The sequence below is a fragment of the Eptatretus burgeri genome, chromosome 7 (genome assembly GCF_056783735.1).
Source record: "Eptatretus burgeri isolate ZD-2024b chromosome 7, Ebu_testis_v1, whole genome shotgun sequence".
In the NCBI taxonomy this organism is placed as follows: Eukaryota; Metazoa; Chordata; class Myxini; order Myxiniformes; family Myxinidae; genus Eptatretus; species Eptatretus burgeri.
Window position 1 is genome coordinate 39619688 of NC_140967.1, and position 25141 is coordinate 39644828.

At 41.6% G+C, this 25141-nt stretch overlaps 1 protein-coding gene across 3 annotated transcripts in view; it reads left to right on the forward strand.

The window, feature by feature from the left end:
• SPTBN1 (spectrin beta, non-erythrocytic 1) overlaps positions 1 to 25141 on the forward strand; it is a 300241-nt gene that overhangs the window by 101741 nt on the left and 173359 nt on the right. For all 3 annotated transcript variants that reach the window (XM_085888100.1, XM_085888098.1, XM_085888099.1), the window contains one exon: positions 454 to 619. In XM_085888100.1, coding sequence (XP_085744226.1) covers positions 472 to 619 — 148 coding nt within the window. In that variant the 5' untranslated portion in view covers positions 454 to 471. The remainder of the gene's footprint in view (positions 1 to 453; positions 620 to 25141) is intronic.

Genomic DNA, 25141 nt, shown 5'->3' on the forward strand with positions numbered 1-25141 from the left:
CTATTTGTGGATTCGCTATTCACGGCATTTTCCAGGAGCGTATCCCCCGTGAATGGAGGGGTCTGACAGTACTGTGCTCTATTTATCTTTACGACTGTCTTTCAAACTGGATCAATGGCAATGCTTGTTCTAGTTAGATTTTTATCTTCACAGTATATGACTAGTCATCTGACATGATGTTATGCCTGAAACTGAGTGGGCTTTTTGGGAGAGTATTGAGTTTATTTCATAGGGTATTATCATTGCTTCATCATGTATCCTCAAGCTGTTTAAAAAGCAGCCAAAGGAATGTTTGATTTTACTGGTGTGCAAAGTCCAGGTGACAATAGTTGATAAATATTTCACTTGCTTGCATTGATAAATGTTTCATTGTACCTCCTGTAAAATTTTTATCTTAATGATCTCAGTTTGTCTTGCACTTCTCACGTTGTGCTGTACTTGGCTCTCACTCAGGCAATTTGCTGACTGGCCATGTCGGTGGTCACTGACTTCGACAATATGGAGATCCAGCAGCAGTATGAGAGTGTCAACAATCGCTGGGAAGCACAAGAGGAGGAGTGGGACAATGAGAACAGCTCTGCTCGCCTCTTTGAGCGCTCTCGGATCAAGGCCCTGGCAGGTAAGCATTTTCTATCGCATGCTAATGTGTGCCTTCTTTCTCTCCTTCCTTTTTATTAACTTGTGAACTGAAGAATTTCCTCTGTGTGGCTCTTTACCTTTTGATGTCATGCTTGTTAAATCTATTCTTGGCTAGTATTTGTAATATGGCTTCGTGTATTTAGTGGTGCTTTAGCTTTGGTTTTTCTATTGCAGATACTGGACTGCAATTTTTACTAGACCATCTCTCACGCAGTGGGATATAGGGTTTTGCAATCGCTTCGGTGTGTCTGTTTGTCCAGGCCATAACTTCTTTATCATTTGAACTTTTGTCATCAAAATTTCAAAAAACCTTTATTATGATAATAATTGATAAAATATCCATTTTTAATTTTTATTTTTTAAGCTGTTGCTTTTGTCAATACAAGTTTTGTTTGTGTACAAAGTGGAAGTGGATGGGTTTTGCATTTTGAAATGCTTTCTCGTTAACCTCCGCCATCGAAGAGGAATGGAGGTTACTGTTTTCACCCCTTTCTGTTTGTTTGTTTGTTTGTGAACAGTATTACGGAAAAACTCCTGGATGGATTTCGACGAAACTTGGTGGGGGGGTGAGGTCTGGTCCAAGGATCATTCCATTAGATTTTGGACTTGGTCCAAAATCCAATATGGCCGCTATGGCGGCCAATTTGAAAAAATATTTGATTTTTTTTTTTTGCATTTCTACATGTTTTAAGTGATTTCCAACCACCCCCCTCCCCCCCAAAAAAAATTGTTAGAGAAAAAAAAATTGCAAATTTTTTTCAACAAAATTTCGATTTATTATTATTATTATTATTATTTTTTTTGCATTTCTACATGTTATAAGTGATTTCCAACAAAAAAAATGCCAAAATTATAATTGTGGCTGATTTTGGAACTTCAGGTGGATACACCCACGTGAAATCGATTTCTGTCTCAAGGAATCTAGTTATGACGAATGAATTGAGTATGTAAAAGGGAAAGTTGCAAACTATAACTCTGTGAGCACTGTTGACGTCAAATTGAATGAATAGGATATCAGGTTCACTTGAGTGACCTAGCAGTATTGGCGGCGGAGGTTTTGCACTCTACTGAGTGTTCCCCCTCTAGTTCAAGTTGTAATGCAATTGGTATCTTTTCATTTTAGCTGTATTTTTCTAACATACTTTGAAGCAATGATGACATTTACATGCCATACGATTTGCCAATCTCATTTGCAATGTCTTTTATCCCCTGCACACACCACCTATAGAAAAAAAATCCTGTCAAAAGAGCTCTGCATTTCCTGTTTTTAGCACAACATTTTGATAAATTTTACCTTTAGTATGCTGGTATCTTAATGTTACAGCAACAGAAGGTTGAAAATATGAATGATATTCAGTGTCTGTTTTTTCTGTGCTGGATGGAATGAGTTCAAAACTGGTGGTTGTATTCGGAAAGGGCATTGGAAGCTTTTCAGCAGTTAAAAATTTGTAAATGTGTATCGTATGGCATCATCTATGGCTGGTATTTTACGGCAACTCTCCATCCGAAAACCACATACTGTACATAAAAGTGGGGGTACTTTGCTCGTAATGGTCAACAAAACTTAATTCATTCTGATTGGTTTTGGTTAATGTACACTATAGTTTATATTTGCATTTTGAGATAAAGTGGATAAATGTGGTTTTTCATTAATGCTAAATGTTTATACTTCATTCAAAATATGGTTTCACACCACCTTGGCTCACTTTGTAGAGTCTTAGACTGACCAACAGACAGATGTTGAATGTATGAAACATGAAAAAAAAATACAGTGAAAGGTACAAGGCTTTTGAAATGGGAGTAAACTAATAAATGTAGGTTGCTTATCAACCAGAAGTGTCTGGAGTGAACGAGCTTGCAACCTTTTTTTTTATATACACATTTAATTGCAAAATTATACTGCATACACAGTTATTTTTTTACCTTGCAATTTTGACATTCAGGTTGACCGAGTCACCAAATTGCCTGAAAAGTTGTGTTTCCCATGTTAAACAAACAAACACACGTGAAAAATTGTTTGTTTCTGGTTTTTATTTTTATTTTGAAATCTTGTCTGCAAGACTTGCTCGAATGAATCACAGGGGCACTCCAACCCACCCCTCTTAGAATTCTCTCAGCCCCTTTTAATAATTGCCCTGCCCTTCTGGAGCTATGCCGCAGCCCCTAAATCAACTTTCTTTCCGAACTGCTTGGACCCCTTCTGCGATCCACCCCTTTTGGGTTGCGGGCTTGATATCTTTCTCAGCGATGTGTATCTCGAGGCCAAGGAGGACGAAGCATCATGTTTATCTGTGGGTCAGGCAGGGGTGGACCCCTATGCGTATCTGAAATAAATAATTTGGGCCGTATCTGGAACCATTCTCACCAAGGTGTCCTCCCATTCCCTATCCCCCCCCGCCCCCCTCCCCCCAACTCATTGTTGCCTCCATGACCAAAGGTGAAGGAGGTTATGTTTTCACTCCTTTCTGTCTGTTTGTGTACAACATATCTCAAAAAGTTGTGGACGGATCCAGGTGAAATTTTGTGGACAGCTTGGGTGTGTGACAAGGACGAAATGATTAGATTTTGGTGAAGATCGGATGCGGATCCGGATCAGACTACTATTTTTTAAGTGATTCTTCACCTTTGAGAGATTGGGCCAAAAACTATATATACCTAGTACAATGTCTCAAAAAGTTGTGGACGGATTTGCATGAAACCTGGTGGACAGGTTGGGTGTGTCGAAAGGACGAATTTATTCGATTTTGGTGAAGATCTGAATCCGGATCTGGATACGAGAATTATTAAATTTTTTTAAGTGATTCTTCACAATTGAGAGAGTGCAAAAACGATATGGTACTGCATAGCATGATATTTCAAAAATGTATTTGGCCCGATATGTTCTCGTGGTGGAGGTATGCTTTCTTCCAAGTGCCCTTCTAGTTAATGCTGCACTTGTAAGTGTCCCATTCTCTATTTTTTTTTCTCCCAAACTAGGGGTCAGTTCTCCCATGAAAAAATGTCCTCTTTTACAGCATTGTCATCGTAATCTCATCCTCTTTTTTTTTATTATTTTAATTTTCCATTGAAATGCTCTCATGCCTCTGGGATAAAATTTAATATTAAAAGGTCAAAAGTAGATGATCATGTGGGAACGTAGTATGAAGGATGCTTCAGAGTATGAAGAAATTAAACTGTTCACTGACATATTGTGTGGATGTTGTCATTCCATGGATGCATCCAAGTGGGTTTGAAGGTGTAACTTTTCTTGCATGGTATATTGGTTGTTTCACCTTCAGAATGTCATGAGCATTAGTTGCTTCTTGAAATGGGGAAGGAAGATATGTGTGAGGAAAGGTGAAATGAGAAGAGGGAAGCATGACAAATGTCCACGTTTACATTGTAATTTGGAAGTTTCTTGCTCTTCATACTGAATACTTGTGATTTCTTGAATGGAAACCCCAAAAGGCACTTTCCTATTTCTTAATCACCAAACTCGTGGTCATATTTTTGCTTTGATAATACATTCAGAAAGACACACAGTAAGTTTAATTTTTTATTTTTTTGATTACAATGTCGAGGCTCGTATGAGAGCTAACACACAGAACGTGAGATGAGGGGTGGGAGAGGGAAGGACAAAACAGTGGGGAACAGTCACCAGAGGAGATCTGTGGAAGGAAGAGGGATGGGGTGGGATACACGGGTAAACAAGGACACAACGGACTTTCAGGAAGGAAAGCAAGGAATTTGAAGGTGAGTTTGGGGTGGATTAACGGGGGTAGAAAAGATCGTGGTTTTGGATGGGGGAAGATAAGAGATGATTGTGAACATCAGTTTTAAAGACCCTTGTGGTAAATGCCCAGTCACACCTTGATGTTTTAGCCAGCGATGGCAACGTATTAAAATTTATGTAAAACGCTGGCTTACGTTGAACTTTTGATGTTTTTTTTTTTAAGATTCGGACGTATTCATAGCGACTTGGTCTTATGTATAACGCATTAGTAACGGACACAGAACGTTTCGTTGTGTTATGGATAACTTATACCAACGAATGCTGAACCTGTTGTCGGCCTACACAACCGATGCCCAACGATAGTCTAACTTAGGCATAGCGCGTTGCACGCATCGCCGACGATGTCGTGACGTAGCCTATTAAAAGGCTGACGCACAACGATTCGAATCGTAACTGCCGTAGAATTGGAAGTGTCAACATCACAGTCACACCTTGGCGATCTTGCCAGCGTATGCTGACCTAAGAAAAATGTGTCTAAAACGTTGGGGCACGTCAAATACGGTATGAGTAAGTTTGGTATAAATGAGTAGAACGCTAAAGTACGCTATCATACGTCGTAGTAAGTAGAGTACGTCAAGAAATTTTAAACATGTTCAAAATTTTACGACTTACTTGGCGTATGACACACGTTCCGCATGCGATGGGGATAAGTTGTACACACGATATGCGGACGCTTACACACATCCACAAAGGCTACTTATAAGCTACTCATAAGTCGAAACACGTCGCGGTAATGTCTTTTTTACGCGAAACTTATTTCTAACTTATGTTTGACGTGCTTTGAACCAATTCTTTACGTAGTCCCAACACACATTGACGTATGTAGACGTATTCCAATGACGTCTTCCGGTCGACAAAAAAAAAAAAATGAACGTGTTTCTAACTTATAACTGCTATATAAAGACGTGTTCCCAGCGATTTTGGGAATTGGTATATAAAAATGGTGTTCATAAAAGGGGAACCCAACAGTGTTTTCGAGTCCTTTTTGAGTCGACGTCCATGTCAGCAGTATCAGTATTAGTAGTAGTAGTAGTAGTAGTAGTAGTAGTAGTTTGTTCATGTTGGCAGTAGTAGGTGAGTGTGAGGGGGAGGGTGTGGGTTATGATGGATCCTCCTTGCGTCCGCGTGTCCACGGGGAGGAGACATCTTTGCACCATCGTTCGAAGTTCTTCGCGGCTAATTTTTTGTGGGGCTTTTTCAACAATGAGCTATGGCTTGTTTTTACGATTTAGGTCTATTCATAACGGGTTGGACAAATGCACAATGAACTAATAATGTGCATAGAGCGCTTCGATAACTTATAGATACGGTATACCAACGAATAATTATCGTGTAGCCGGCGTTCACAAACTATGCCCAACGATAGCCTAACTTATCCATATCGTGCGGCAGTTTATCTTTGCTGGTGACGTGGGGTTTGCTATTCATAGGCTGCCACTCAACGATCGTGGTTTTGCTATTCATAGGCTGCCGTCAAAGGGCGGAGGAGCTCCTTGTGAGCCAACGGCCATCCATATCTAGTGCCCAACTGTGTCTGCGGACGTCCTCCTGCAGTTGGGTTACTTCTTATTAGGAGGTTGGTGGCAGGATTTGCACTCCGGCCACCGTAAAACCCTTCATTCCGCAAAACGCAAAAAAATCTGAAAACCTACTCCGTGGGAGTACCTCCTGCGCAGCTTCCCTTCGCAGGGCAGCTCACCGGATGATGGGATTGGGGCAAAGCCTTCGGGACCCCCAATCTTTGATGATAGGAGGGAAACCACGGGGTAACATCCCTGGGTCAGATTGCGGGAGAGTGTGTCGGAGTGGTGCTGAGGTGTCGTCCACCAGACGGCGGTCTCCTTGGGTTAACCTGAGGCGGTCCCTTCGGGTGGGTGCCTGGAATGTCCTATCCCTAAGAGAGGATGATCACCTGTCTCTGTTATCATCTGAGCTCAAGCGTTTGGACATCGGGATTGCAGCTCTCTCTGAGGTTCGGAGACCGGATTGCGGCGAGATAATGGTGGGTGGTTACACCTACTATTGGTCTGGTCGCTCTGATGGTTACCATACCCAAGGAGTTGCTGTAGCTGTGTCCAATAAGCTGACCCCAATGATAATTGAGGTAACACCGGTCAACGAGCATATTATGAGATTAAGGATTCGTCACTCCTTAGGTGTCATTTCCCTGGTCTCTGTTTATGCTCCGACTGAGGCGAGTGATCTCGCCGTGAAGGATGCCTTCTACGCCACACTCGAGTCTGTGGTTGATCAATGCCCCAGACGAGATACACTTCTAGTCTTGGGGGATTTCAATGCATCGACTGGAACTGATAGGGATGGTTATGAGGTGTGTGTTGGTCCCCATGGGTCAGGAACTATGAACCAGAATAGCACTAAGTTCCTTGACTTTGCAAGAAGTCATGGACTTAGGGTGGCTGGTTCATGGTTTCAGCGCCCACAAGCTCATCGCTGGACTTGGTATTCCAACGCTGGCAGTGTGGCAAAGGAGATTGACCATGTCCTCATTGACGGTCGTTGGAGGATGATCCAGAACTGCAGGGTCTACCGGAGTGCTCAGTTCCTCAATACTGACCACAGGCTTGTTGTAGCAACTCTAAAGCTGCACCTTAAATCCTGGAGAATGGTACCATCCCAGCCTAGGCTGGATGTTGCCAAGCTCAGGGATGAGAGAGTAGCTGAGGAGTTTGCGAACAGGCTGAGTGGACACTCGGGGGGGGGGGGGTCTGGGTGCTTTGGGGGGTCCTGAAGAGTTGTGGAGCGCCTTCAAGACCACCGTCCTTGATGTTGCCGGTGGATGCCTTGGAGCTCACCGCAGGGCAAAGAAGAATTTTGTCTCTCAAGGGACACTGGATACCATTGACCAGAGTCGCAGGGCCAGGCTGAATGGCAGAGCTGAGCTGTTCAGGGAGCTGAGGCGTAAAACTGTACGTGCACTGAGGGCGGACAAGGAGGGCTATGTGCGAGGAATCTGTGAGGGGGTAGAGCATCACCTGTGGACAGGTGATTCTCGTCCCGCTTACAGGGGAATTCGCGCATTACGTTCATCCAAGCCCATCCCTCGGAGCACTGCAGTTCGAGCAGAGAGTGGTAGGCTCTTGACAGAGGAGTCTGAAGTGAAGGCCCGCTGGGCCGGTTACTTTGAGCGGTTGTACCCGGCTGATCCCCCAGCTGTCGAGTTGGACGTCAAGGGTGTTACAGTCCCTGTTGCTGACCCTCGAATCAACTGTGGTCCACCTTCCCTTGTGGAAACACGGGCTGCGGTGAACCAGTTAAAACGGGGCAAAGCTCCAGGGATCTGTGGCATTCATGCTGAACTTCTCAAGGCTGGTGGAAATGCTGCACTCGTGTCGTTGCATGCAGTTTTGTGCTCTGCCTGGAACACAGGCATCATCCCAACTGACTGGAAGAGGGGCCTTGTTGTCCCTCTCTGGAAAGGGAAGGGTGATCCCCAAGACTGCAACAACTACCGAGGGGTGCCGCTGCTCTCAGTGCCGGGCAAGGTCTTTGCTCGGATAATTCTTGATAGGGTTCGCCACCATCTGCTTGAGCACCAGCGTCCAGAGCAGTCGGGCTTTACACCAAAGAGGTCAACGATTGACCGTATCCTTGCACTTCGTGTCCTCACCGAATGCAGACGAGAGTTTCGGCAGGGGCTGCTTGCAGCCTATGTTGATCTCTGTAAAGCATTCGATTCCGTGAATCGGGATGTCCTCTGGAGGATTCTTGGTCTTCGTGGGGTGCCACCAAAACTGATCGATCTGATGTCTGAACTCTACTCTGGTACTGAGAGTGCTGTGAAGTGTGGTGGTACCATCTCTGACTTATTTCCAGTTGTTACTGGAGTTCGTCAGGGATGTGTACTTGCCCCCACACTTTTCAGCACTTGTATGGACTGGATTTTAGGGAGGATGTCTGAGAGATCAAGTTGCGGTGCATCGTTTGGCAATCTCAAGATCTCGGACCTTGATTTTGCAGATGATGCAGTCATCTTTGCGGAGACTTTAGACATCCTCTTGGGGGCCCTCGAGGTGCTGAATGAGGAGTCGGAGCCGTTGGGATTACGGGTTTCTTGGGTCAAAACTAAGATCCAGGCTTTCGGTGACATCTTGGATGCTGCTGTCCTGTCTGTGTCTGTTTGTGGTGAGGATGTTGAGGTCGTGGAGAGATTCACTTACCTTGGCAGTGATATTCATGTCTCTGCTGGCTGCGAGTCAGAGGTCAATAGACGTCTGGGTCGGGCCTGGGGAGTCATGGATTCACTGGATCATGGGGTGTGGCGCTGCCGGGTACCTGTGCGGAAGGACGAAAGTCCGAGTCTTCAGGTCCTTGGTACTTACAGTCTTGCTCTATGGGTGCGAGACTTGGACTCTGACCAAGGATCTGAGACGGAGACTTAATTCCTTTGGTACCAGGTCTCTTCGGAGAATCCTTGGCTATTGCTGGTCGGATTTTGTGTCCAACGAGCGGTTGCTGAGAGAGACTCGGATGAGATTTGTTACCTGCATAGTCCGTGAGCGTCAGTTGCGGCTGTATGGACATGTGGCTCGTTTTCCTGACGCTGATCCTGCTCACCAGATTCTCTCAGCGAGGGAGTCTCATGCGAGGGAGGCCGACCACATGCCTCATGGTTGCAGCAGGTTGACCATCATCTCAAGGAGATGGGGATGGGCCTGGCATCTGCCTGGGGGATGGCCAGACGGAGGCCCCTGGAGTACTGGCGGAAAGTGGACGCAGCGACGCGCTGTTCTGGCACATGCTCCCATACCTGACCTGACTCAACGATTTAAATGGCTGCATCTCCACTATTGAAAGTAGACGCTTGCGCTCAACAATTGGATTTTTTTTTACACTCAACGACTTTTAAACGGTACCCCTCAACTATTTTCATTGTTTACAATGAACGATTTAAATTGCTGTCACTCGCCTTTGTTTTTTGACGCTGGGGTTTGGAAATTTGAAGCGTTTCTTCTGAACGTGTTAAAACGCTCAAACTCGACTATTTTAAATAGACGCTGCCGATGGACAATTGGAATCATAGCCAAGCTCGACATCGAAGTGTGAACATCCTCGTCATGCCGAAGAAAAGTTTGAAGAATGCTGCAAATAAGTGTCCTGGCCGTGGCCGTGGACGCTGACGCAAGGACGATCCATTATACCGACGTCTTTCACCCTATGAGTAACTTAAAAGTAACGTCTGTCGACGTGTGGCAACGATCGCTAACGTGCCAACAACACGTTAATCATAGGTTAGAAATAAGTTTTGGGTACGCTAAACATTACCTCGGTGTGTCTCAACTTATGATTAACTTACAAGTAGCATGTGTTGACGTCTGTCAACGATCGCAGACCGTGCATACAACTTGTGGCCAGCGTAGCGGAACATGCGAGTCATACGCCGGCATACGTCGTGAAATTTCAAGCATGCAAAAATTTGAGGACAACCGAAAAGTACAACGTTTAAAGCCAGCGTACAACGACATATGGCAGTGTTTGTCAGCGTGCTCTCAATGTTATCAAAACTTACCCATTGCGTATTCAACGTGTGCCAGCGTTTTAGAAAAAAAATTCAAAAATCGGCATATGTTGGCTAAAACGTCAAGGTGTGACTGGGTCTTAAGAGTGGGATTGAAGAGAGTGTTTTTTCCAAAGGTAGGTGAAAAAGAGGAATGAAAGGGTGAAGATTCATTTGTTTCTGACTTCCTTTTCCTGCCAGCCAGAGAACGTGGGTATATGTTGGTGGAATATATTCCACTGAAAGCTGTGAGCTTCATTGCAGCAGTATAACTATTTGGAACACCAATTCAAAATGACCATGATAATAGTCCAAAATGGCTCTGTGTATGTCAAATATTATTTGGGTTGGAGGTAGCTGATGTTATTCCTATTGCTTAAAAAAAGTATTTTGAAACCTTAACTTTGTATTTACCTCCTTTATGACTGTCATAATGAAAGCTATGCATCCAAATCATATAAATTTCACTTGTTAGCTCTTTATTCCAAAAACCACCGATAATCATATAAACAAGCTCAAATTAGCTAAGATCCTCGTCCTCTTAATGATGACATCATTAAAACGAATATGATGTCATTGTGATGTATCAGGTTTGCGATAAATTATCTTTGCTAATGCCCGGCTTGATTCCTGCAAACACAATTCAAACATCTTGCCTAGTTTCGGAGATAATGGTGGAGGCGATTTCCATTAGCGGCGATATTATGACGTCAACTTTTTTTCTCGGAAGAATTTCCAAAATCAGCGATGGTTACTGCCTGCGCGTGGGCTTTCTGCATATACATGGCTAGTTTCACGAAGATCCGATGAAAACTCTGGGTTGTGAAACAAGAAATGTCAAAAAATTGGAATGACCTCATAAAAATTGATATGACATCATAGTGATGTATCATATGTGTGGTAATTCATCTCTGCTAATGCCCTGTTCGATTCCCGCAAACATAATTCAAAAAGCCTGCCTAGTTTCGGAGATAATTTTTTAGGCGATGTCCATTAGCGGAGATATTTTGACGTCATAACTTTTTTTTCTCGGAGGAATTTTCAAAATTGGAGATAGGTACTGTCTGCGCAGGGTATTTTTACATATGTATGCCAAGTTTCAGGAAGTTTCTATGAAAACTGTTGGCTGTGAAACAAAATAGTCCACAAGAAGAAGGTGAAGAACAACAGCGTGAGTAAGACTAAGAGATCTTTCACGAGGATCTAAATTTTTTTTATTGACAGTAGAGACACACTGAAGGCATTGCTTTCAGGTTGTCCGTCCATGATGCCTTTGTTACCACGATAACTTGTTAACCCCTGAAGGGATTTTGTTTTACCAAACGTGTTACAAAGGTGTGTTATGACATAAAGATGAACTTGTGTTGTTTATGCCCTTAACAAACAAAAAAAGCAGAGACAACACAAGTTAACCACTTTTTTTATTTATTTTTTTTAAAACAAAACTTCATATTCATGGTAAACAAACTTGTTACAATCAATGTTCAGTGGTTCTGAGGTCACTTGTAGCAATGTACAAATGCAAGGCACCATGCTTGGATTTTGAAAGTAAGACGAGTACACTTATAAGCCCAATCTCGTCTCCTTAATGACCAATTCATTTGGAAACTAGAAGGGCACTCGGTTGAGTGCATAACTCTGTCATGTAATGACTGATCCACGAGAACATATTGGGCCCAAAACATTTTTGAAATATCATGCTATACAGTACTGTATAGTTTTTGGCACTATCTCTCAATGGTGAAGAATCACTTCAAAAATTAAATAAATCTCGTATCCGGATCCGCATTTGGATCTTCACCAAAATCGAATCAATTTGTCCTTATGACACACCCAACCTGTCCACGAAGTTTCACCTGAATCCGTCCACAACTTTTTGAGATATCGTGCTATATATCGTTTTTGGCCCTATCTCTCAATGGTAAAGAATCACTTAAAAAATTCTCGTAGTCGGATCCTGATCCGGATCTTCACCAAAATCAAATCACTTCGTTCTTGTCATACACCGAATCTATCCACAAAATTTCATCCGGATCCGTCCATAACTTTTTGACATATCCTGTACACAAACAAACAGACAGAAAGGGGTGAACACATAACTACCTTCACCTTCAGTGGTGGAGATAAATATGAATCGCATAACTAGAGATGCTATTGTTACAAGTAATCTAAACATTTTAAAATTGAAGGACACTTTTTCACCTCATGACATCACCAGATATGCTTCTTCCCACATTATTACATCATTATACATACTTGTACCAAGTTTTATTTAAATCTCTGAACCCAGATTCAAAATGTTAAATCATTCTGGCTGCCAGACCATGTGTCTGATCAGGTTTAAATTAAAAACATATAATTTAAAACATATATATGCCAGACCGATCAGGTTTTAAAAACAATTTAAAATTTATATTTTAAAACATACATTCCTCATGACTATTAGATCATAATTGTAACATTTCACATTGATTGATAAAGTGGTTCAAGAGAAATATGTTTTTTATGATTATCTTTCAATCCCATATGGCTGTAAAACCATGTGACCTACAATGTCATAGGTGGAGAACTTTTTGTTCCTCATGGATAGGCAATCATACCTGTAAAGTTTTTGCCTCGATTTGTTCAGCTGTTTAGGAGAAGATTTTTGAAGGTTATGTAAAAATAAAGGCTGCCAAACCATGTGACCGATGACATCAATCCCCCCCCCCCCCCATACAATTTAGCCTTGGATGACCCTCAAAAATTTCATACTGATTGGATAAAGCATTTGATATCTGCAATTATGTCATAAGGAAGCCACCTGTGGTGTCAAAATCACACTTGTTTCCCATAGAGAGTACTTGACATGTGCCAAGTTTCAATTTGTTCCATGAAGTGGTTTCTAAGATACAGAGGTCCAAAATTTTTCCTTTTTTCCAACATGGCTGCCACACCATGTGACATATGACATAATTATCATAAAAACATTCTCCTTAAGTAGTCACCTATGGTGAAAATTTCATGTCAATTGGATAAGCGGTTGCAGAGAAAACGGAGAATATTTGTATGAACATACGGATGGACGGACAGACAACCCGAAAACGTAATGTCACCCGTGACTTCGTCACCAGAGGCATAAAAATACAATAAAGGAAACAAATTTGAAAACTCGAACACTTTTTTGATCTTACTTACCATAACTTTTAACTATTTTATAATGATAATTTAGCAGTCTCACCTTGAAAATAACCTCCAATTGTCTGTGAAATTGCCTTCATCAGTCCTTCGCCCTCTAAATTATCCTTCCAATTTAGCCACATGGTTTCCCCCACTGATCCAGGCTCCAGCCTTTGTGCCAGCATATGCGCTCATGCCGCGAAACCAGACAATTCTGTGGTGTCCACACGGGACCTTGGGACCTCACGAAGAGCTCCCGCATGGGCCGCATTACCCGAATGCGTGTCGCTCCATGCCATCTGCACAGCCCTCATCTGCATTCTTTAAAATACTGTCAGACCCTGCTATTCGTGGACCCCACGTATTTGCAGTTGATAAAATGCTTCTATGTTCACAGCCCTGTGCTTTGCGTATTCACGTTTTTAAAATTTTTAATGTTTTTAAAAATATTTTTTGCAGATTTCACAAGCTTTATTATTTTTCCCTGAAGAATCATGAATCGCCGGGAAACATATCCCCCTTTTTCTATTGAAACAACACCCCAACATTCCTGGATTCGACATTGGTGACATTTTCCAGGAACGTATCCCCCACGAATAGTGGGGGTCTGACAGTAGTTTGAACATTTGGCGGTGACAAACCAGGATAGCGAGTGATATTGGCTAATTTTTTCAGCCAGTTAGAGACCGTTCTTGCACTCTGTGGAGGTTATGTCGATCTCCTCTGCCTCAGTCGGAAAATGACTTAAGTGTGAAACTATTTGATGGATAGCAATGTTTGTTTCCCGAATAAATTGACAATGGATATGCAAAATGACAAATATTCATGACCCCCTGTAAAAAAAAAAAAAAAAAAAAAAAAAAAACTTCCATAACCCTTCAATTAATGAATCTGTTTAGAAATGGACTAAAAATTGTTGATTAGGCAAGGGAAACAAAATCATTTAGAGGTTCTCCCAGTGTCATTGAAATATTAAAGTCAAGGTACGTGGTCTATAATCAATTCGGTGATTGATAAAATTAAGCATGAATATTTGATTATCATAATGAATTTCAACGGAGAAACAACAAACACTGACAAAACTTCTGGTGCTTTTAATGAGTTTTTATTTTAATTTTTGTTTGTTTATTTAAAAAAAAAAGAAATTGATCCTTCGCTCGATACCTCAATTCCACCAAGTCGAGTTTATTTTTCACTGTTATCTGAACAAATTATCTTTGAACAAACTTGAATTCTCTATCTTTTAACCCCACAACTGAATTGGATGTCTGATATTGTTTGTTCATCTAAAAATAATAAGGCTCCTGGTTTGAATGAGTTTATCCAAAAGTAATTAAAACGGTTATTGTGCACATTCGTAAGCCATTATGTCATGTCTTCAATTTATCTTTAAACAAAGGTATTTTCCCAAATAAATTTTAAAGTTGCTAAAGTTTTTATTCATTTATTTATTTATTTATTTTTGAAGTGGGTACAAAAGTAAACTGACAAATTACAGGCTCATGTCAGTTCTCCCAATATTTTCTAAAACACTGGAGTGACTTGCTTATAAATGGTTATTCAAATTAATTGACAAACACAATATTCTTTCCTTGTCTCAGTATTGATTCCATAAAGGTTAATCAATGTCTTTGACATTGATTGATCTTACTAATAGAATAATTGATGAATTTGAAAATCATTCTCATGCCATAAGTGTTTTTGTTGATTTAGTTAAAGCCTTTGACACTATTAATCTTTAAAATATATTGTTACGGCTGTGGAAATTCACATTACACCATAAAGGGCCCTCAGGTGAGATATCTCCATAAGTACATGTGTAGTTAGCCCAAACCCGTTGTATAGAGGGAATTTTTGTGATCCATCCGGGCTGCGACGCTTTGAGTTAGTCGTTTTTCTTTTTTATCTTTTATTTCAAACAAACAGCATCTCAACAACCACGCCATCCCCATCACAGCGCCAACCATGCCACCTCCACCATCTACGCTACCACATCTTCGCCACTATGTCCGCTTCCGAACGCAAACAAAGGCGCCCAGGAGGGAACTGCGAGGATGCGCAGGTTTCCCTGCCTGTTTCTCCCGTTTGACTTCCCCGCGCTTTGGAGTGGAGGAGGGGCGATGCAGATCAAAGGTCAGAGGTCATGTGAAGGAGGTGTCTCATTTTGGGGGAATAATTCTCTGGCCCAGAATCAAAAACTGACTCCCCCGTCCCCCGCACGGGGTGGGGTGGAGAGAGAGTGTGAGGGAACGCCCTTTTTGGGAACCCTCTCGAAGGAAGGTGGAGCCGAGAATGGGGCGGGGCGAAGGGCGGAGCCCTGCTCTATTAGAGACGGACACGGGCGGGGCGCTCTTGCGCCTCTTCCTCTTCCGCCTCTTCCTTTTCGTCTTGGCTGGTGGTCTGGTTGGTCTTCGGTTGGTGTTTGTCGAGAGTTGGTCTTCGGGAAGAGGTCCTGCGCCCGCGGCTTGGCGAGCGGCCCTGTCACGAAGGCACGGACGGGAGACGCGGCAGCGCCCGTTGTGAGGTGGACCTGCGCGTCCGGACGGGGAGTGCCGGAGAGGGTTCGCCGGCCACGAGAGAGGTCGGGGCCAGGCGCGACCACGCTGCGGTCGCGGGAGAGGGACTCACCAGCCATAAAAGGGAAGTCGCGACTTCTTTCTTTCTTTTCCTTCCTTTGCTTTTTGTATAAATGTGTGTGTTGGCGCCGTCTGTGAAGTAGAACTGCGTAAGTGTTGCCGTGTGTCGGTCATAGTCTGTTGTAGCTCTGCATTTGCTTTTGTTGCATGACTGTTTTAACTGTTATATGTTCATTTTTGACTGTATGGCTGAATATACATGCTTGTCTGTGTGTGTGAATAAAATGCTTGCTTGTTGAACTGTTCCCGCTCTGCTTCGTCTCTTTTCCTTTTTTATTGACCCTCCATCTTGCATCATGTTAGGGGTTCGTAGTGGGTGCAACATCCCGGTAATTAACGGAACCGTCAAGGCCGACGATAACACCGCTCGGTTATCACTGTAGCACGGAACGGACCGCTTAAGCGGTTCATGTCCGGAGTCGGCCTGTGGCGTGGTACGATCGCCCGGTCGACCATTCACGTAGGTACTTAGGTAGATCGAATTTGGCGAGCAAACCCTATCCTGCGCGGGTGGGCAATTGGCACGATCGTGGTGAGGTTAAACCCCTACCCGTGACTAGCTCCCGGCGTTGTTCCGAGAGGGTCACGACAGAATTGTCCGTGCGGTGGGCGACTTGCCGCGATTAGAGTTACGTGGCCGTTCACACGCCGGTGGGCGCGAATTTGCAACAATATATTGTTATCCAATTTATACGATTCTGGAATCGGGGGTGTTGCATATGACAGGTTTTCTAGCTATCTTTGCAATTGTCTTCAGTATGCAGAACTAGTTATAAATCGCCTGGCAGAAGTTAAGCAAGTTTCCTGTGGTGTTTCCCAAGTTCTTTGCTTGGTCCATTTTGTTTATTACTTACGAAATCTAAAGATTTCGTCAGTATATTGATGACTTCCGTCCTCTGTTTGTGTGTTTGCGTGTTTGTTTGTAGGCACGATAACTCGAACGGAAGAAGCTACCAATGTCAAATTACACCACGTGATTCAGGAGGGTGATGGCTCGCGCTGATTGGATTTTGGTCAAAATCGGTCAAAGGTCAAGGTCACAGTGAGGTCAAACATTCAATTTTTGATGGTTTGGTACAGAATCGTCATAGAAACTTCTGGTTTGCGTCGCTACCTTCTCTCGAGACGCTTTTATTAGACAAAGTCAGAGGTCAAGTTGACGATTTCGTAAGTACCAGTCTATGACTGCTTGTTTTGTATGTTGACGACATTCATAAATCCACTGAATTGCTTTTTGTTTTATATACCGATATGAATAATCTGTATCATGATAAAAATTTTGATTCTTTTTTTAATGAGAATTTCTTAAAAGTCGGTGATTGTTTTAAAGTTAATAAGTTGTCTATTAACTTAAATCCATTTAATTATGAGTTCAATCTTGAGGTTGAACAGATGTTGTTTTCTGGCTCTCCTGAGAGTGTACATACACTTATTGCGGACTTTGTGGAATGAGCTGAGATTGCCTTCAGTCGGATTTGTCATACAGGAAGAGAAGGTAAGTTGTTTCAAGGCAACTGCCTCAACAGGATTCAGTGTACCATTGGTGGGAAGAAGGTTAGGATAACAGAAGATGAGATGGGAACTGTGTATAAGAGAGAGCAGGTTTCTGTGGAAGAATTCCCAGGCTGAGTTTATTATCAGAGGCAGTCAATATAGGAGACCAGTCATGAAGTGAGATGGCTACTTGCAGTCCCTGCCAATCTTCCCGAGTGAACTGCCAGGCTCGCTGGCATTGAGGCTTTTCTCTGAGAATGACCAGAGATGTTGACCTTCACAAGCACATGATCAGATGAACCAATTGGAGCAGAGGAAGACGACTCGACATTGGTAGCGAAGCTTGTCATAACCAAATTCTGAAAGGAGGTTTTGCCTTTGGGAGAAATCCAGGTTGGAAAGTTCACAGATTGAGTCGAAGAAACCCGTTGGTGAGAGAGATACCAATACTCAGCCAATTTGCATTATGACGTTTACATGTTGGTATGAGTGGTTGAAAGTTGGTCCATTTGTTGTCTGAGAGAGATGTTGATAGTCGCCACTGTTTGGAGGATGGTATGACACACAGACAAACAAGAGGTGGGAGCGGAGGGAAAGTCACAACCAAAGGTACTCCTGGGGATTGGGAGGTATAAGATCAATGCATGGGCAGTAGGTAATCGAGTTATTGATGTAAAGTGCAATTCTGCTGCTGGGGTGGGGTTCAGACTTATCAAATCGGAGAAGACTATTCCCTGGGAGAGACATTAAGGAGTCGGGGACATCCTGTGGGAAGAAGGATTCTGTTTTAAAAACATGTCCGGTTTATCAGCAACTGCTACTTTCACCTTTAGCTGAAAGTAGCAGATTTTCATTCACTGAAATAACTTTGGATTATGACCAAGAAGAGCAGAGGGAGTTTGACCAAACTTGACATAACTATGGACTGTAATACAAAGATGAACTTGTTAAATTTTGGGGTCAAAAGGTCAATGGCTAAAGGTCGAGTACCCTTTACTTGAAAATCTTTGTTCCTGCAATAACTTGTGAACACTCGAGATTTCAACCATACTTGATAACTTGGCACGTGACTGCAATGGAAATATTAACTTGTTAAATTTTAAATTGAACAGGTTAAATGCCAAAGGTCATGTGCACTTTGAAAATAATTTTGCAGATCATGACTCGAATTAGAAGCATCTGATGTTGTCGCTCTTCTATTTGCCTGTCTTTTCTCTCTCTCCCAAGGGACCTTGAATTAATATCAAATGTAACAGTGGGTTGACATCTAACATGGGTGGAGGCATATCCATTGATGCCTTACTTTCTGATTTACCTGAATTTGATTTGCAAGACGTTGGAATATCAAGCTTTTAAGTTGTGGTACAATAACTTTCATGCAGGCAGCCCTTGACTTGCATTCATTCTATGTTTTTTGACTTGATGTCATTGACAAAGTATGGACAGTTTTCGATTTACGCTTCATAATTTTCTTCTTCACACTTTTTCATGGGGGCGAAAATTTTTTTTCACTGTGCCGTAACCTATCTGCTCGAGTTTCTGTGACCCTCGGAATGTCAGAGAAGCGTAAGCCACCATTAATACGAGAAATTGATGCTCGTGCATCGAAGAAGCTTAAGACCCTTGCGTTGGATATGAAATTAGACATTATAAAACCGTCTGAGAGAGGGGAAACTCCTTCGCAAATCGGACATTCGCTATCCTTTTACTTAAACCGGTCTACGATCGGGACGATACTCGGGCATAAGGTATGAATTCTCGAACATGTGAAGGGATCTTTGAGGATGAAGACGAAGGTAATTACCAAGAAAAGGAGTGGTGTGATCACTGAAATGGTAAAACTTTTGATTTTGTGGCTTGAGGACCAGACAATAGAATCACCGCGTGTTGATGTTCATGTTGCATACTGTTATTTGCATAAAATAAAGGTACAATGACTGTTTTTGTGGGCTTTCTTATCATTGTCTTGTCTTGGTTTTGTTTTTCATTGGCATTTCTTGTATGATCCTGATCCAGAATCTTATGCTCCAGTCCAGGATTTTGGTCTACTCTCTCTTACTCTCTCTTACTCTCTCTTACTCTCTCTTACTCTCTCTCTCTTACTCTTTCTCTCTCACTTGCCCTCTGGGTGGTGTTTCAATGCTGGTGCTTATGTTGAATATATATATATATATATATATATATATATATATATATATATATATATATATATATATATATATATATATATATATACATACACACACACACACACACACACACACACACACACACACACACACACACACACACACACACACACACACACACACACACACACACACACACACACACACACACACACACACACACACACACACACACACACACACACACACACACACACACACACACACACACACACACACACACACACACACACACACACACACACATCTCTATTATAATACCAAGCTTGCACACGAAAAACTCGGCTCGCCGTCACACGATCCCTATGAAATTGCTGTGGCACTTAGCGGACATGCCGACAATGTTTGGGAAGTCTTGGCGTTCCATAGTACCACTTGCATTTTGCACAATGCGTATTTTTGTCATTCCCCGTGTACGGTCTGTCGTCTGCTACTAGCTATGTTGTACTGCTATCCCGTGCATGTGCACGGGTATCGTGTGTGTGTGTGTATGTATATATATATATATATATATATATATGTATATGTATATGTATATATATATATATATATATATATATATATATATATATATATATATATATATATATATATATATATATATATATATGCTTCTTACGGAGCCACTCCTTAGTTGCCCTGGCTGTGTTTCGGGTCGTTGTCATGCTGGAAGACCCAGCCACGCCCCATCTTCAATGCTCTTGTTGAGGGAAGGAGGTTGTTGGCTAAGATCTCGTGATACATGGCCCCATCCATCCTCCCCTCAATACGGTGTAGTCGTCCTGTCCCCTTTGCAGAAAAGCATCCCCAAAGAATGATGTTTCCACCTCCATGCTTCACGGTTGGGATGGTGTTCTTGGGGTTGTACTCATCCTTCTTCTTCCTTCAAACATGGCGAGTGGAGTTTAACCCAAAAAGCTCTATTTTGGTCTCAGACCACATGACCTTCTCCCATTCCTCCTCTGGATCATCCAGATGGTCATTGGCAAACTTCAGACGGGCCTGGACATGCGCTGGCTTGAGCAGAGGGACCTTGCGTGCATTGCAGGATTTTAATCCATGACGGCGTAGTGTTTTACTTATGGTTTTCTTTGATACCGTGGTCCCAGCTCTCTTCAGGTCATTGACCAGGTCCTGCCGTGTAGTTCTGGGCTGATCCCTCACCTTTCTCATGATCATTGAGGCTCCACGAGGTGAGATCTTGCATGGAGCCCCACACCGAGGGAGATTGACTGTTATCTTGAACTTCTTCCATTTTCTAATAATTGCGCCAACAGTTGTTGCCTTCTCACCAAGCTGCTTGCCTATTGTCCTGTAGCCCATCCCAGCCTTGTGCAAGTCTACAATTTTGTCCCTGATGTCCTTAGACAGCTCTCTGGTCTTGCCCATTGTGGAGAGGTTGGAGTCTGATTGATTGAATGTGGACAGCTGTCTTTTATGCAGATAACGAGTTCAAACAGGTGCAGTTAATACAGGTAATGAGTGGAGAATGGGAGGGCTTCTTAAAGACAAAACTAACAGGTCTGTGAGAGCTGGAATTCTTACTGGTTGGTAGGTGATCAAATACTTATTTCATGCAATAAAATGCAAATTAATTATTTAAAAATCATACAATGTGATTTTTCAGGATTTTTGTTTTAGACTCCGTCTTTCACAGTTGAAGTGTACCTATGATAAAAATTACAGACCTCTACGTGCTTTGTAAGTGGGAAAACCTGCAAAATCAGCAGTGTATCAAATACTTGTTCTCCCCACTGTATGTGTATATATATATATATATATATATATATATATATATATATATATATATATATATATATATATATATATATATATATATATATATATATATATGTATATATATGTATATATATGTACTGATGGATCCAGTTCTAGGTTCAGTTCGTCTCATATTTACTGGATTTGGGTTCGGTTCCAGTCACGCATGGTCTGTTATTGAGTGATTATCTGACTTTTATTGAGAAAATATTTTGCAAAACTTTCCCAAAATGCTTCATAATGAATGGAATTTCTCTCAGCAGCTACAGTATACCAGAAGAAGAAGAATGGAATTTAACCTGAGCAAGTGTACAGTGTTGAGGATGGGAAAGAATAATGAAAGGAAAGCACAGTTCTTCCTCAAGGTTTCGATCCTTTCAACCCAGAACCTCTCCAAACGCCAGGTCCACAACCTTGATCACGGATCCACATCAGTAGATTACCTACATCAGTCGATCCACAAACTCAGTTGCGTCCAGGCAGTCAACCCATCAATGTAACATCACTAATCAGACTTTACTCGCTAAAGTATTTATTGTATTATCACATAGTTACAACTCCCATCACACATTCTATCATATGATATTACATGAAATCATGCTCATCTTTAAATATTACACATCTACCAACAAACATGACCACCCCACTCACCTCTGGATGAAACTGTTATTCAAATATTAAAATGGTTATTTATTTGAAATTTTTTTTTTTACCTGCTTCCATGTCTCGGGAAAAACATTTTTGATTTACAATCAGGTTTTCAGGAACTCTTCTCAAATGTAAATCAAGGAAATGCTGTATAGGTGTAAAAAAAGTAAAAAAAAAAAAAAAAAATATATATATATATATATATATATTTTGCTTTTTCTGATTATTATTATTATAATAATAATTATTTTAAATAAATAATATAGTTTTCAAAGTTTTTGGAAATGTTTGTTTTTGCCACTAGTCCTGAAAATGTTTACACCTAGCTGACTCCATATGGGATCAACTATTTAGTCATTTAATAATTAATTTTCCTGCATGCTGTCTGCAATAAGTATTTAATTTCATGCCTCTGCAGCTGAAGGCTTGAAGCAATGTTTTTGGGTTGTCTCTGGCTGTGCATCCTTATTCTTTTTTTTTTTTTTTGCTACCACGAACTTGTGAACCACTAAAGGGATTTCAACCAAACTTGGCACAAGTATGTAGTGCAATGTAAAATTGAACTGATTTGATTTTGGATTCTAAAGGTCAAATGTTGAAGGCAATTCACCCTTTGATTGTAAACCTTTGTTTCCTTGATAACTTGCGAACCATTGAAGAGTTTTTTTTTTTTTTTGTTTGTTTGTTTGTTTTTGTATATATCGTCAAGGCTCATGGCTGAGCTGGAACCAAACTTCGCACAAGTGTACAGTATAGAACATTTCATCCAAATTTGGCACAAGTGTACAGTACAGTACTCTAGACTCCAAAAGAAAGATGAACTTGTTCAATTATGGGTTCAACAGGTTAAAGGCCACATGCCCTTAATCTTTTTGCAGATCCTTACGAGTTGGAAGCATCTGATTTCTCTCATTCTCAATCCTCTCATATGACCATTGATTGAAATCAAACTTGCAGTGGGTTGCCATCTAATGCAGGCGGAGGCATATTCATTGGTGTATTCTTGTCAAATTCTATTTTCTTTATCTTATTTTTGCTTCTTGCTTTGTCACAAGCAAATCTGTGAAAACATTGTTTTTGAGCCTTTTTGGAATGGTTCAGTAAAGCTTGCTGTGACTTTAATTTAGTGTAAAGACCCCTCATTCTGTTTACAGACATTATGTTTACATTTAAGGCAAAGGAGTTGAGAAAGGAATGTCTATGAGAGCCGTAGCATCGGCTTACTTTCCTCCAGATTTTCAAGACAGCTGTTCACCGCCATCTCACATCATCCATACAAAAACCATGATCTTTTATATCCGTTAACCCCCCTCCCCGCCCCCCTCCACCTCGTTCCAAGATTCCCATTTTTCCTTCCTTCGAGTTTGCTTCTGCATTCATCTTGTCCACCCCTGTGTCTTCCCCTACCTCTCATTCTCCTCGACATTCCAGAGTTCATCTCACCCCCAAGGGGATTCCTGGGGCTCGTGCATCCGTCCTTCCCAGTCTATCTTTTCGTTTTGAAAATGGTTTTATCTGCAACTGCTTGCCCAATTTTCAACATAGGATAGACTCCCCACACACAATTTTTTTTATTGCCAACTCTGACATAAGTTGCATGGTATGGCAGCCATATTGGATTAAAGGAAAAAAAATTAGTTCATCATTTTCTCTGAAACTGCTCAACGAAAAAAATTGAAACTTGGCTTATTTCATCAATTCCCCATGGAGTATATCCTGTAGAGTGATAATGATGAGGTCATCGGTGAAGTATTCCAGCCATAATTGGTTGAATTGAAATTCTTATAGAAAAAAAAATGTGAAACTTCATATATCTGATATATGACTCGACATGAGTGAAGAATTAAATTGTATGATGTTCATAACCCGTGACATGATATGGTGCATGTATGATATGGGTATATGGTCTATTATAGTAGTGCGTTTAGTTCATGGTATTTTTGTTCATAATCAACGTGTTCGGAAAGACTATGCGTTCTACAAAGTGCTGTTCTAGTTCTCCAAGTCTCCCATTTTCTCCCTCAACCCTGCTGTCGGTGTGTTACCCCTTCTCTTTTTACTTTTTCTTTTGTTCTGTTGTCCTCTTGTCCATTTGATATTCTCGCTCCTCTCTGAGCCTCGACATTGCATCCAAAAATAAATAAAACTTTGCTGGCACCCTGGCATCACATGTCTCTCCTGGATTCTGTGGAATCTGAAGCTCTCAAAACTCTTTGCATATCCCATTATGAAGTTGAAGTACAAAGTCTGTTCATCTTCCTCTGCTTTTTCTCTTCTCTCACTCTCCTCCAGGATACATATTTCCTCATTAGCTTGTTCCAGTTCAACTTCCAATATCCAAGTTTACTGTACACCTCGTTAATTGTGTTCCTCACTTTTCTCGTCTGTGGAACTGCCTTATGGAGGCTTTTCAATTTCATTCTTCCCTTCAGGCCTTCAAGAAAGCATGCCACCATTATGTTTTGTCACCCCCCCATCCCTACCTACAATATTTTCTACCCCATCAACCTTAACCCAACCCTATTTCTTGCAAGTTGCTGTGTTTCTTCCCACTCCCTGTCTCTGCATACCACCCCCCCATTACCCTTTAAACAACCCTGTAGGAATATAGAAATTATTAATGCTGGGGCAACCCATAAAACCCTGGATTCAGTATTCCGACATTGGTCAGCCGTATCCATCAATGTATAGGGGCGTATATATTTTCCAAAATGATAATTGGTGGTGCAACAACTGGTTGTGCTATTCCAAGTTTTGGAAAGCTGTCCAACATGCATGCTTTATTTGTCTTGTGAAAATTTTGTTTGAGATGGAAAATGACATGTGATTATAGAAGCCTATGGTCCTGAAGGAATGTATTTGTGATGCAGGTTGCAAAGTTGGAGATCTGCAGAACTATGTCCTCCTGTTGCAATCGTTGACAGTTCCTTCCTCATGGAGCTGCAAATGTTTATTTAGTGGAGTGTTAGAAATTAATTGGGTCTATGGGTGTGATAAACAGGCTTTAAGCACATTTTAACCATTTCTTAAAAAAACATGAAGTGTAAGCCAACAGATACTTGTGTTGTTGTCGTCCTGTATCATTGTTTCACTTGGAAGCTCTGCATATTAATGTTTCACCTCCTCCTCCTCACCCTCATGACAACCCCACAATTAATTCATGAACTTTTTCAAGTAAAAGCATGCACTGGAAAATGAGGAATGGTCGACATTTTGAGTGTTCATGTGTTTTGCTCTTATTGAAAGCCTATGCTTAAAAAGTGAGCTGCACCTCATTTTCTGCAGTGGTGAACTTGCTGATTCTCAACTA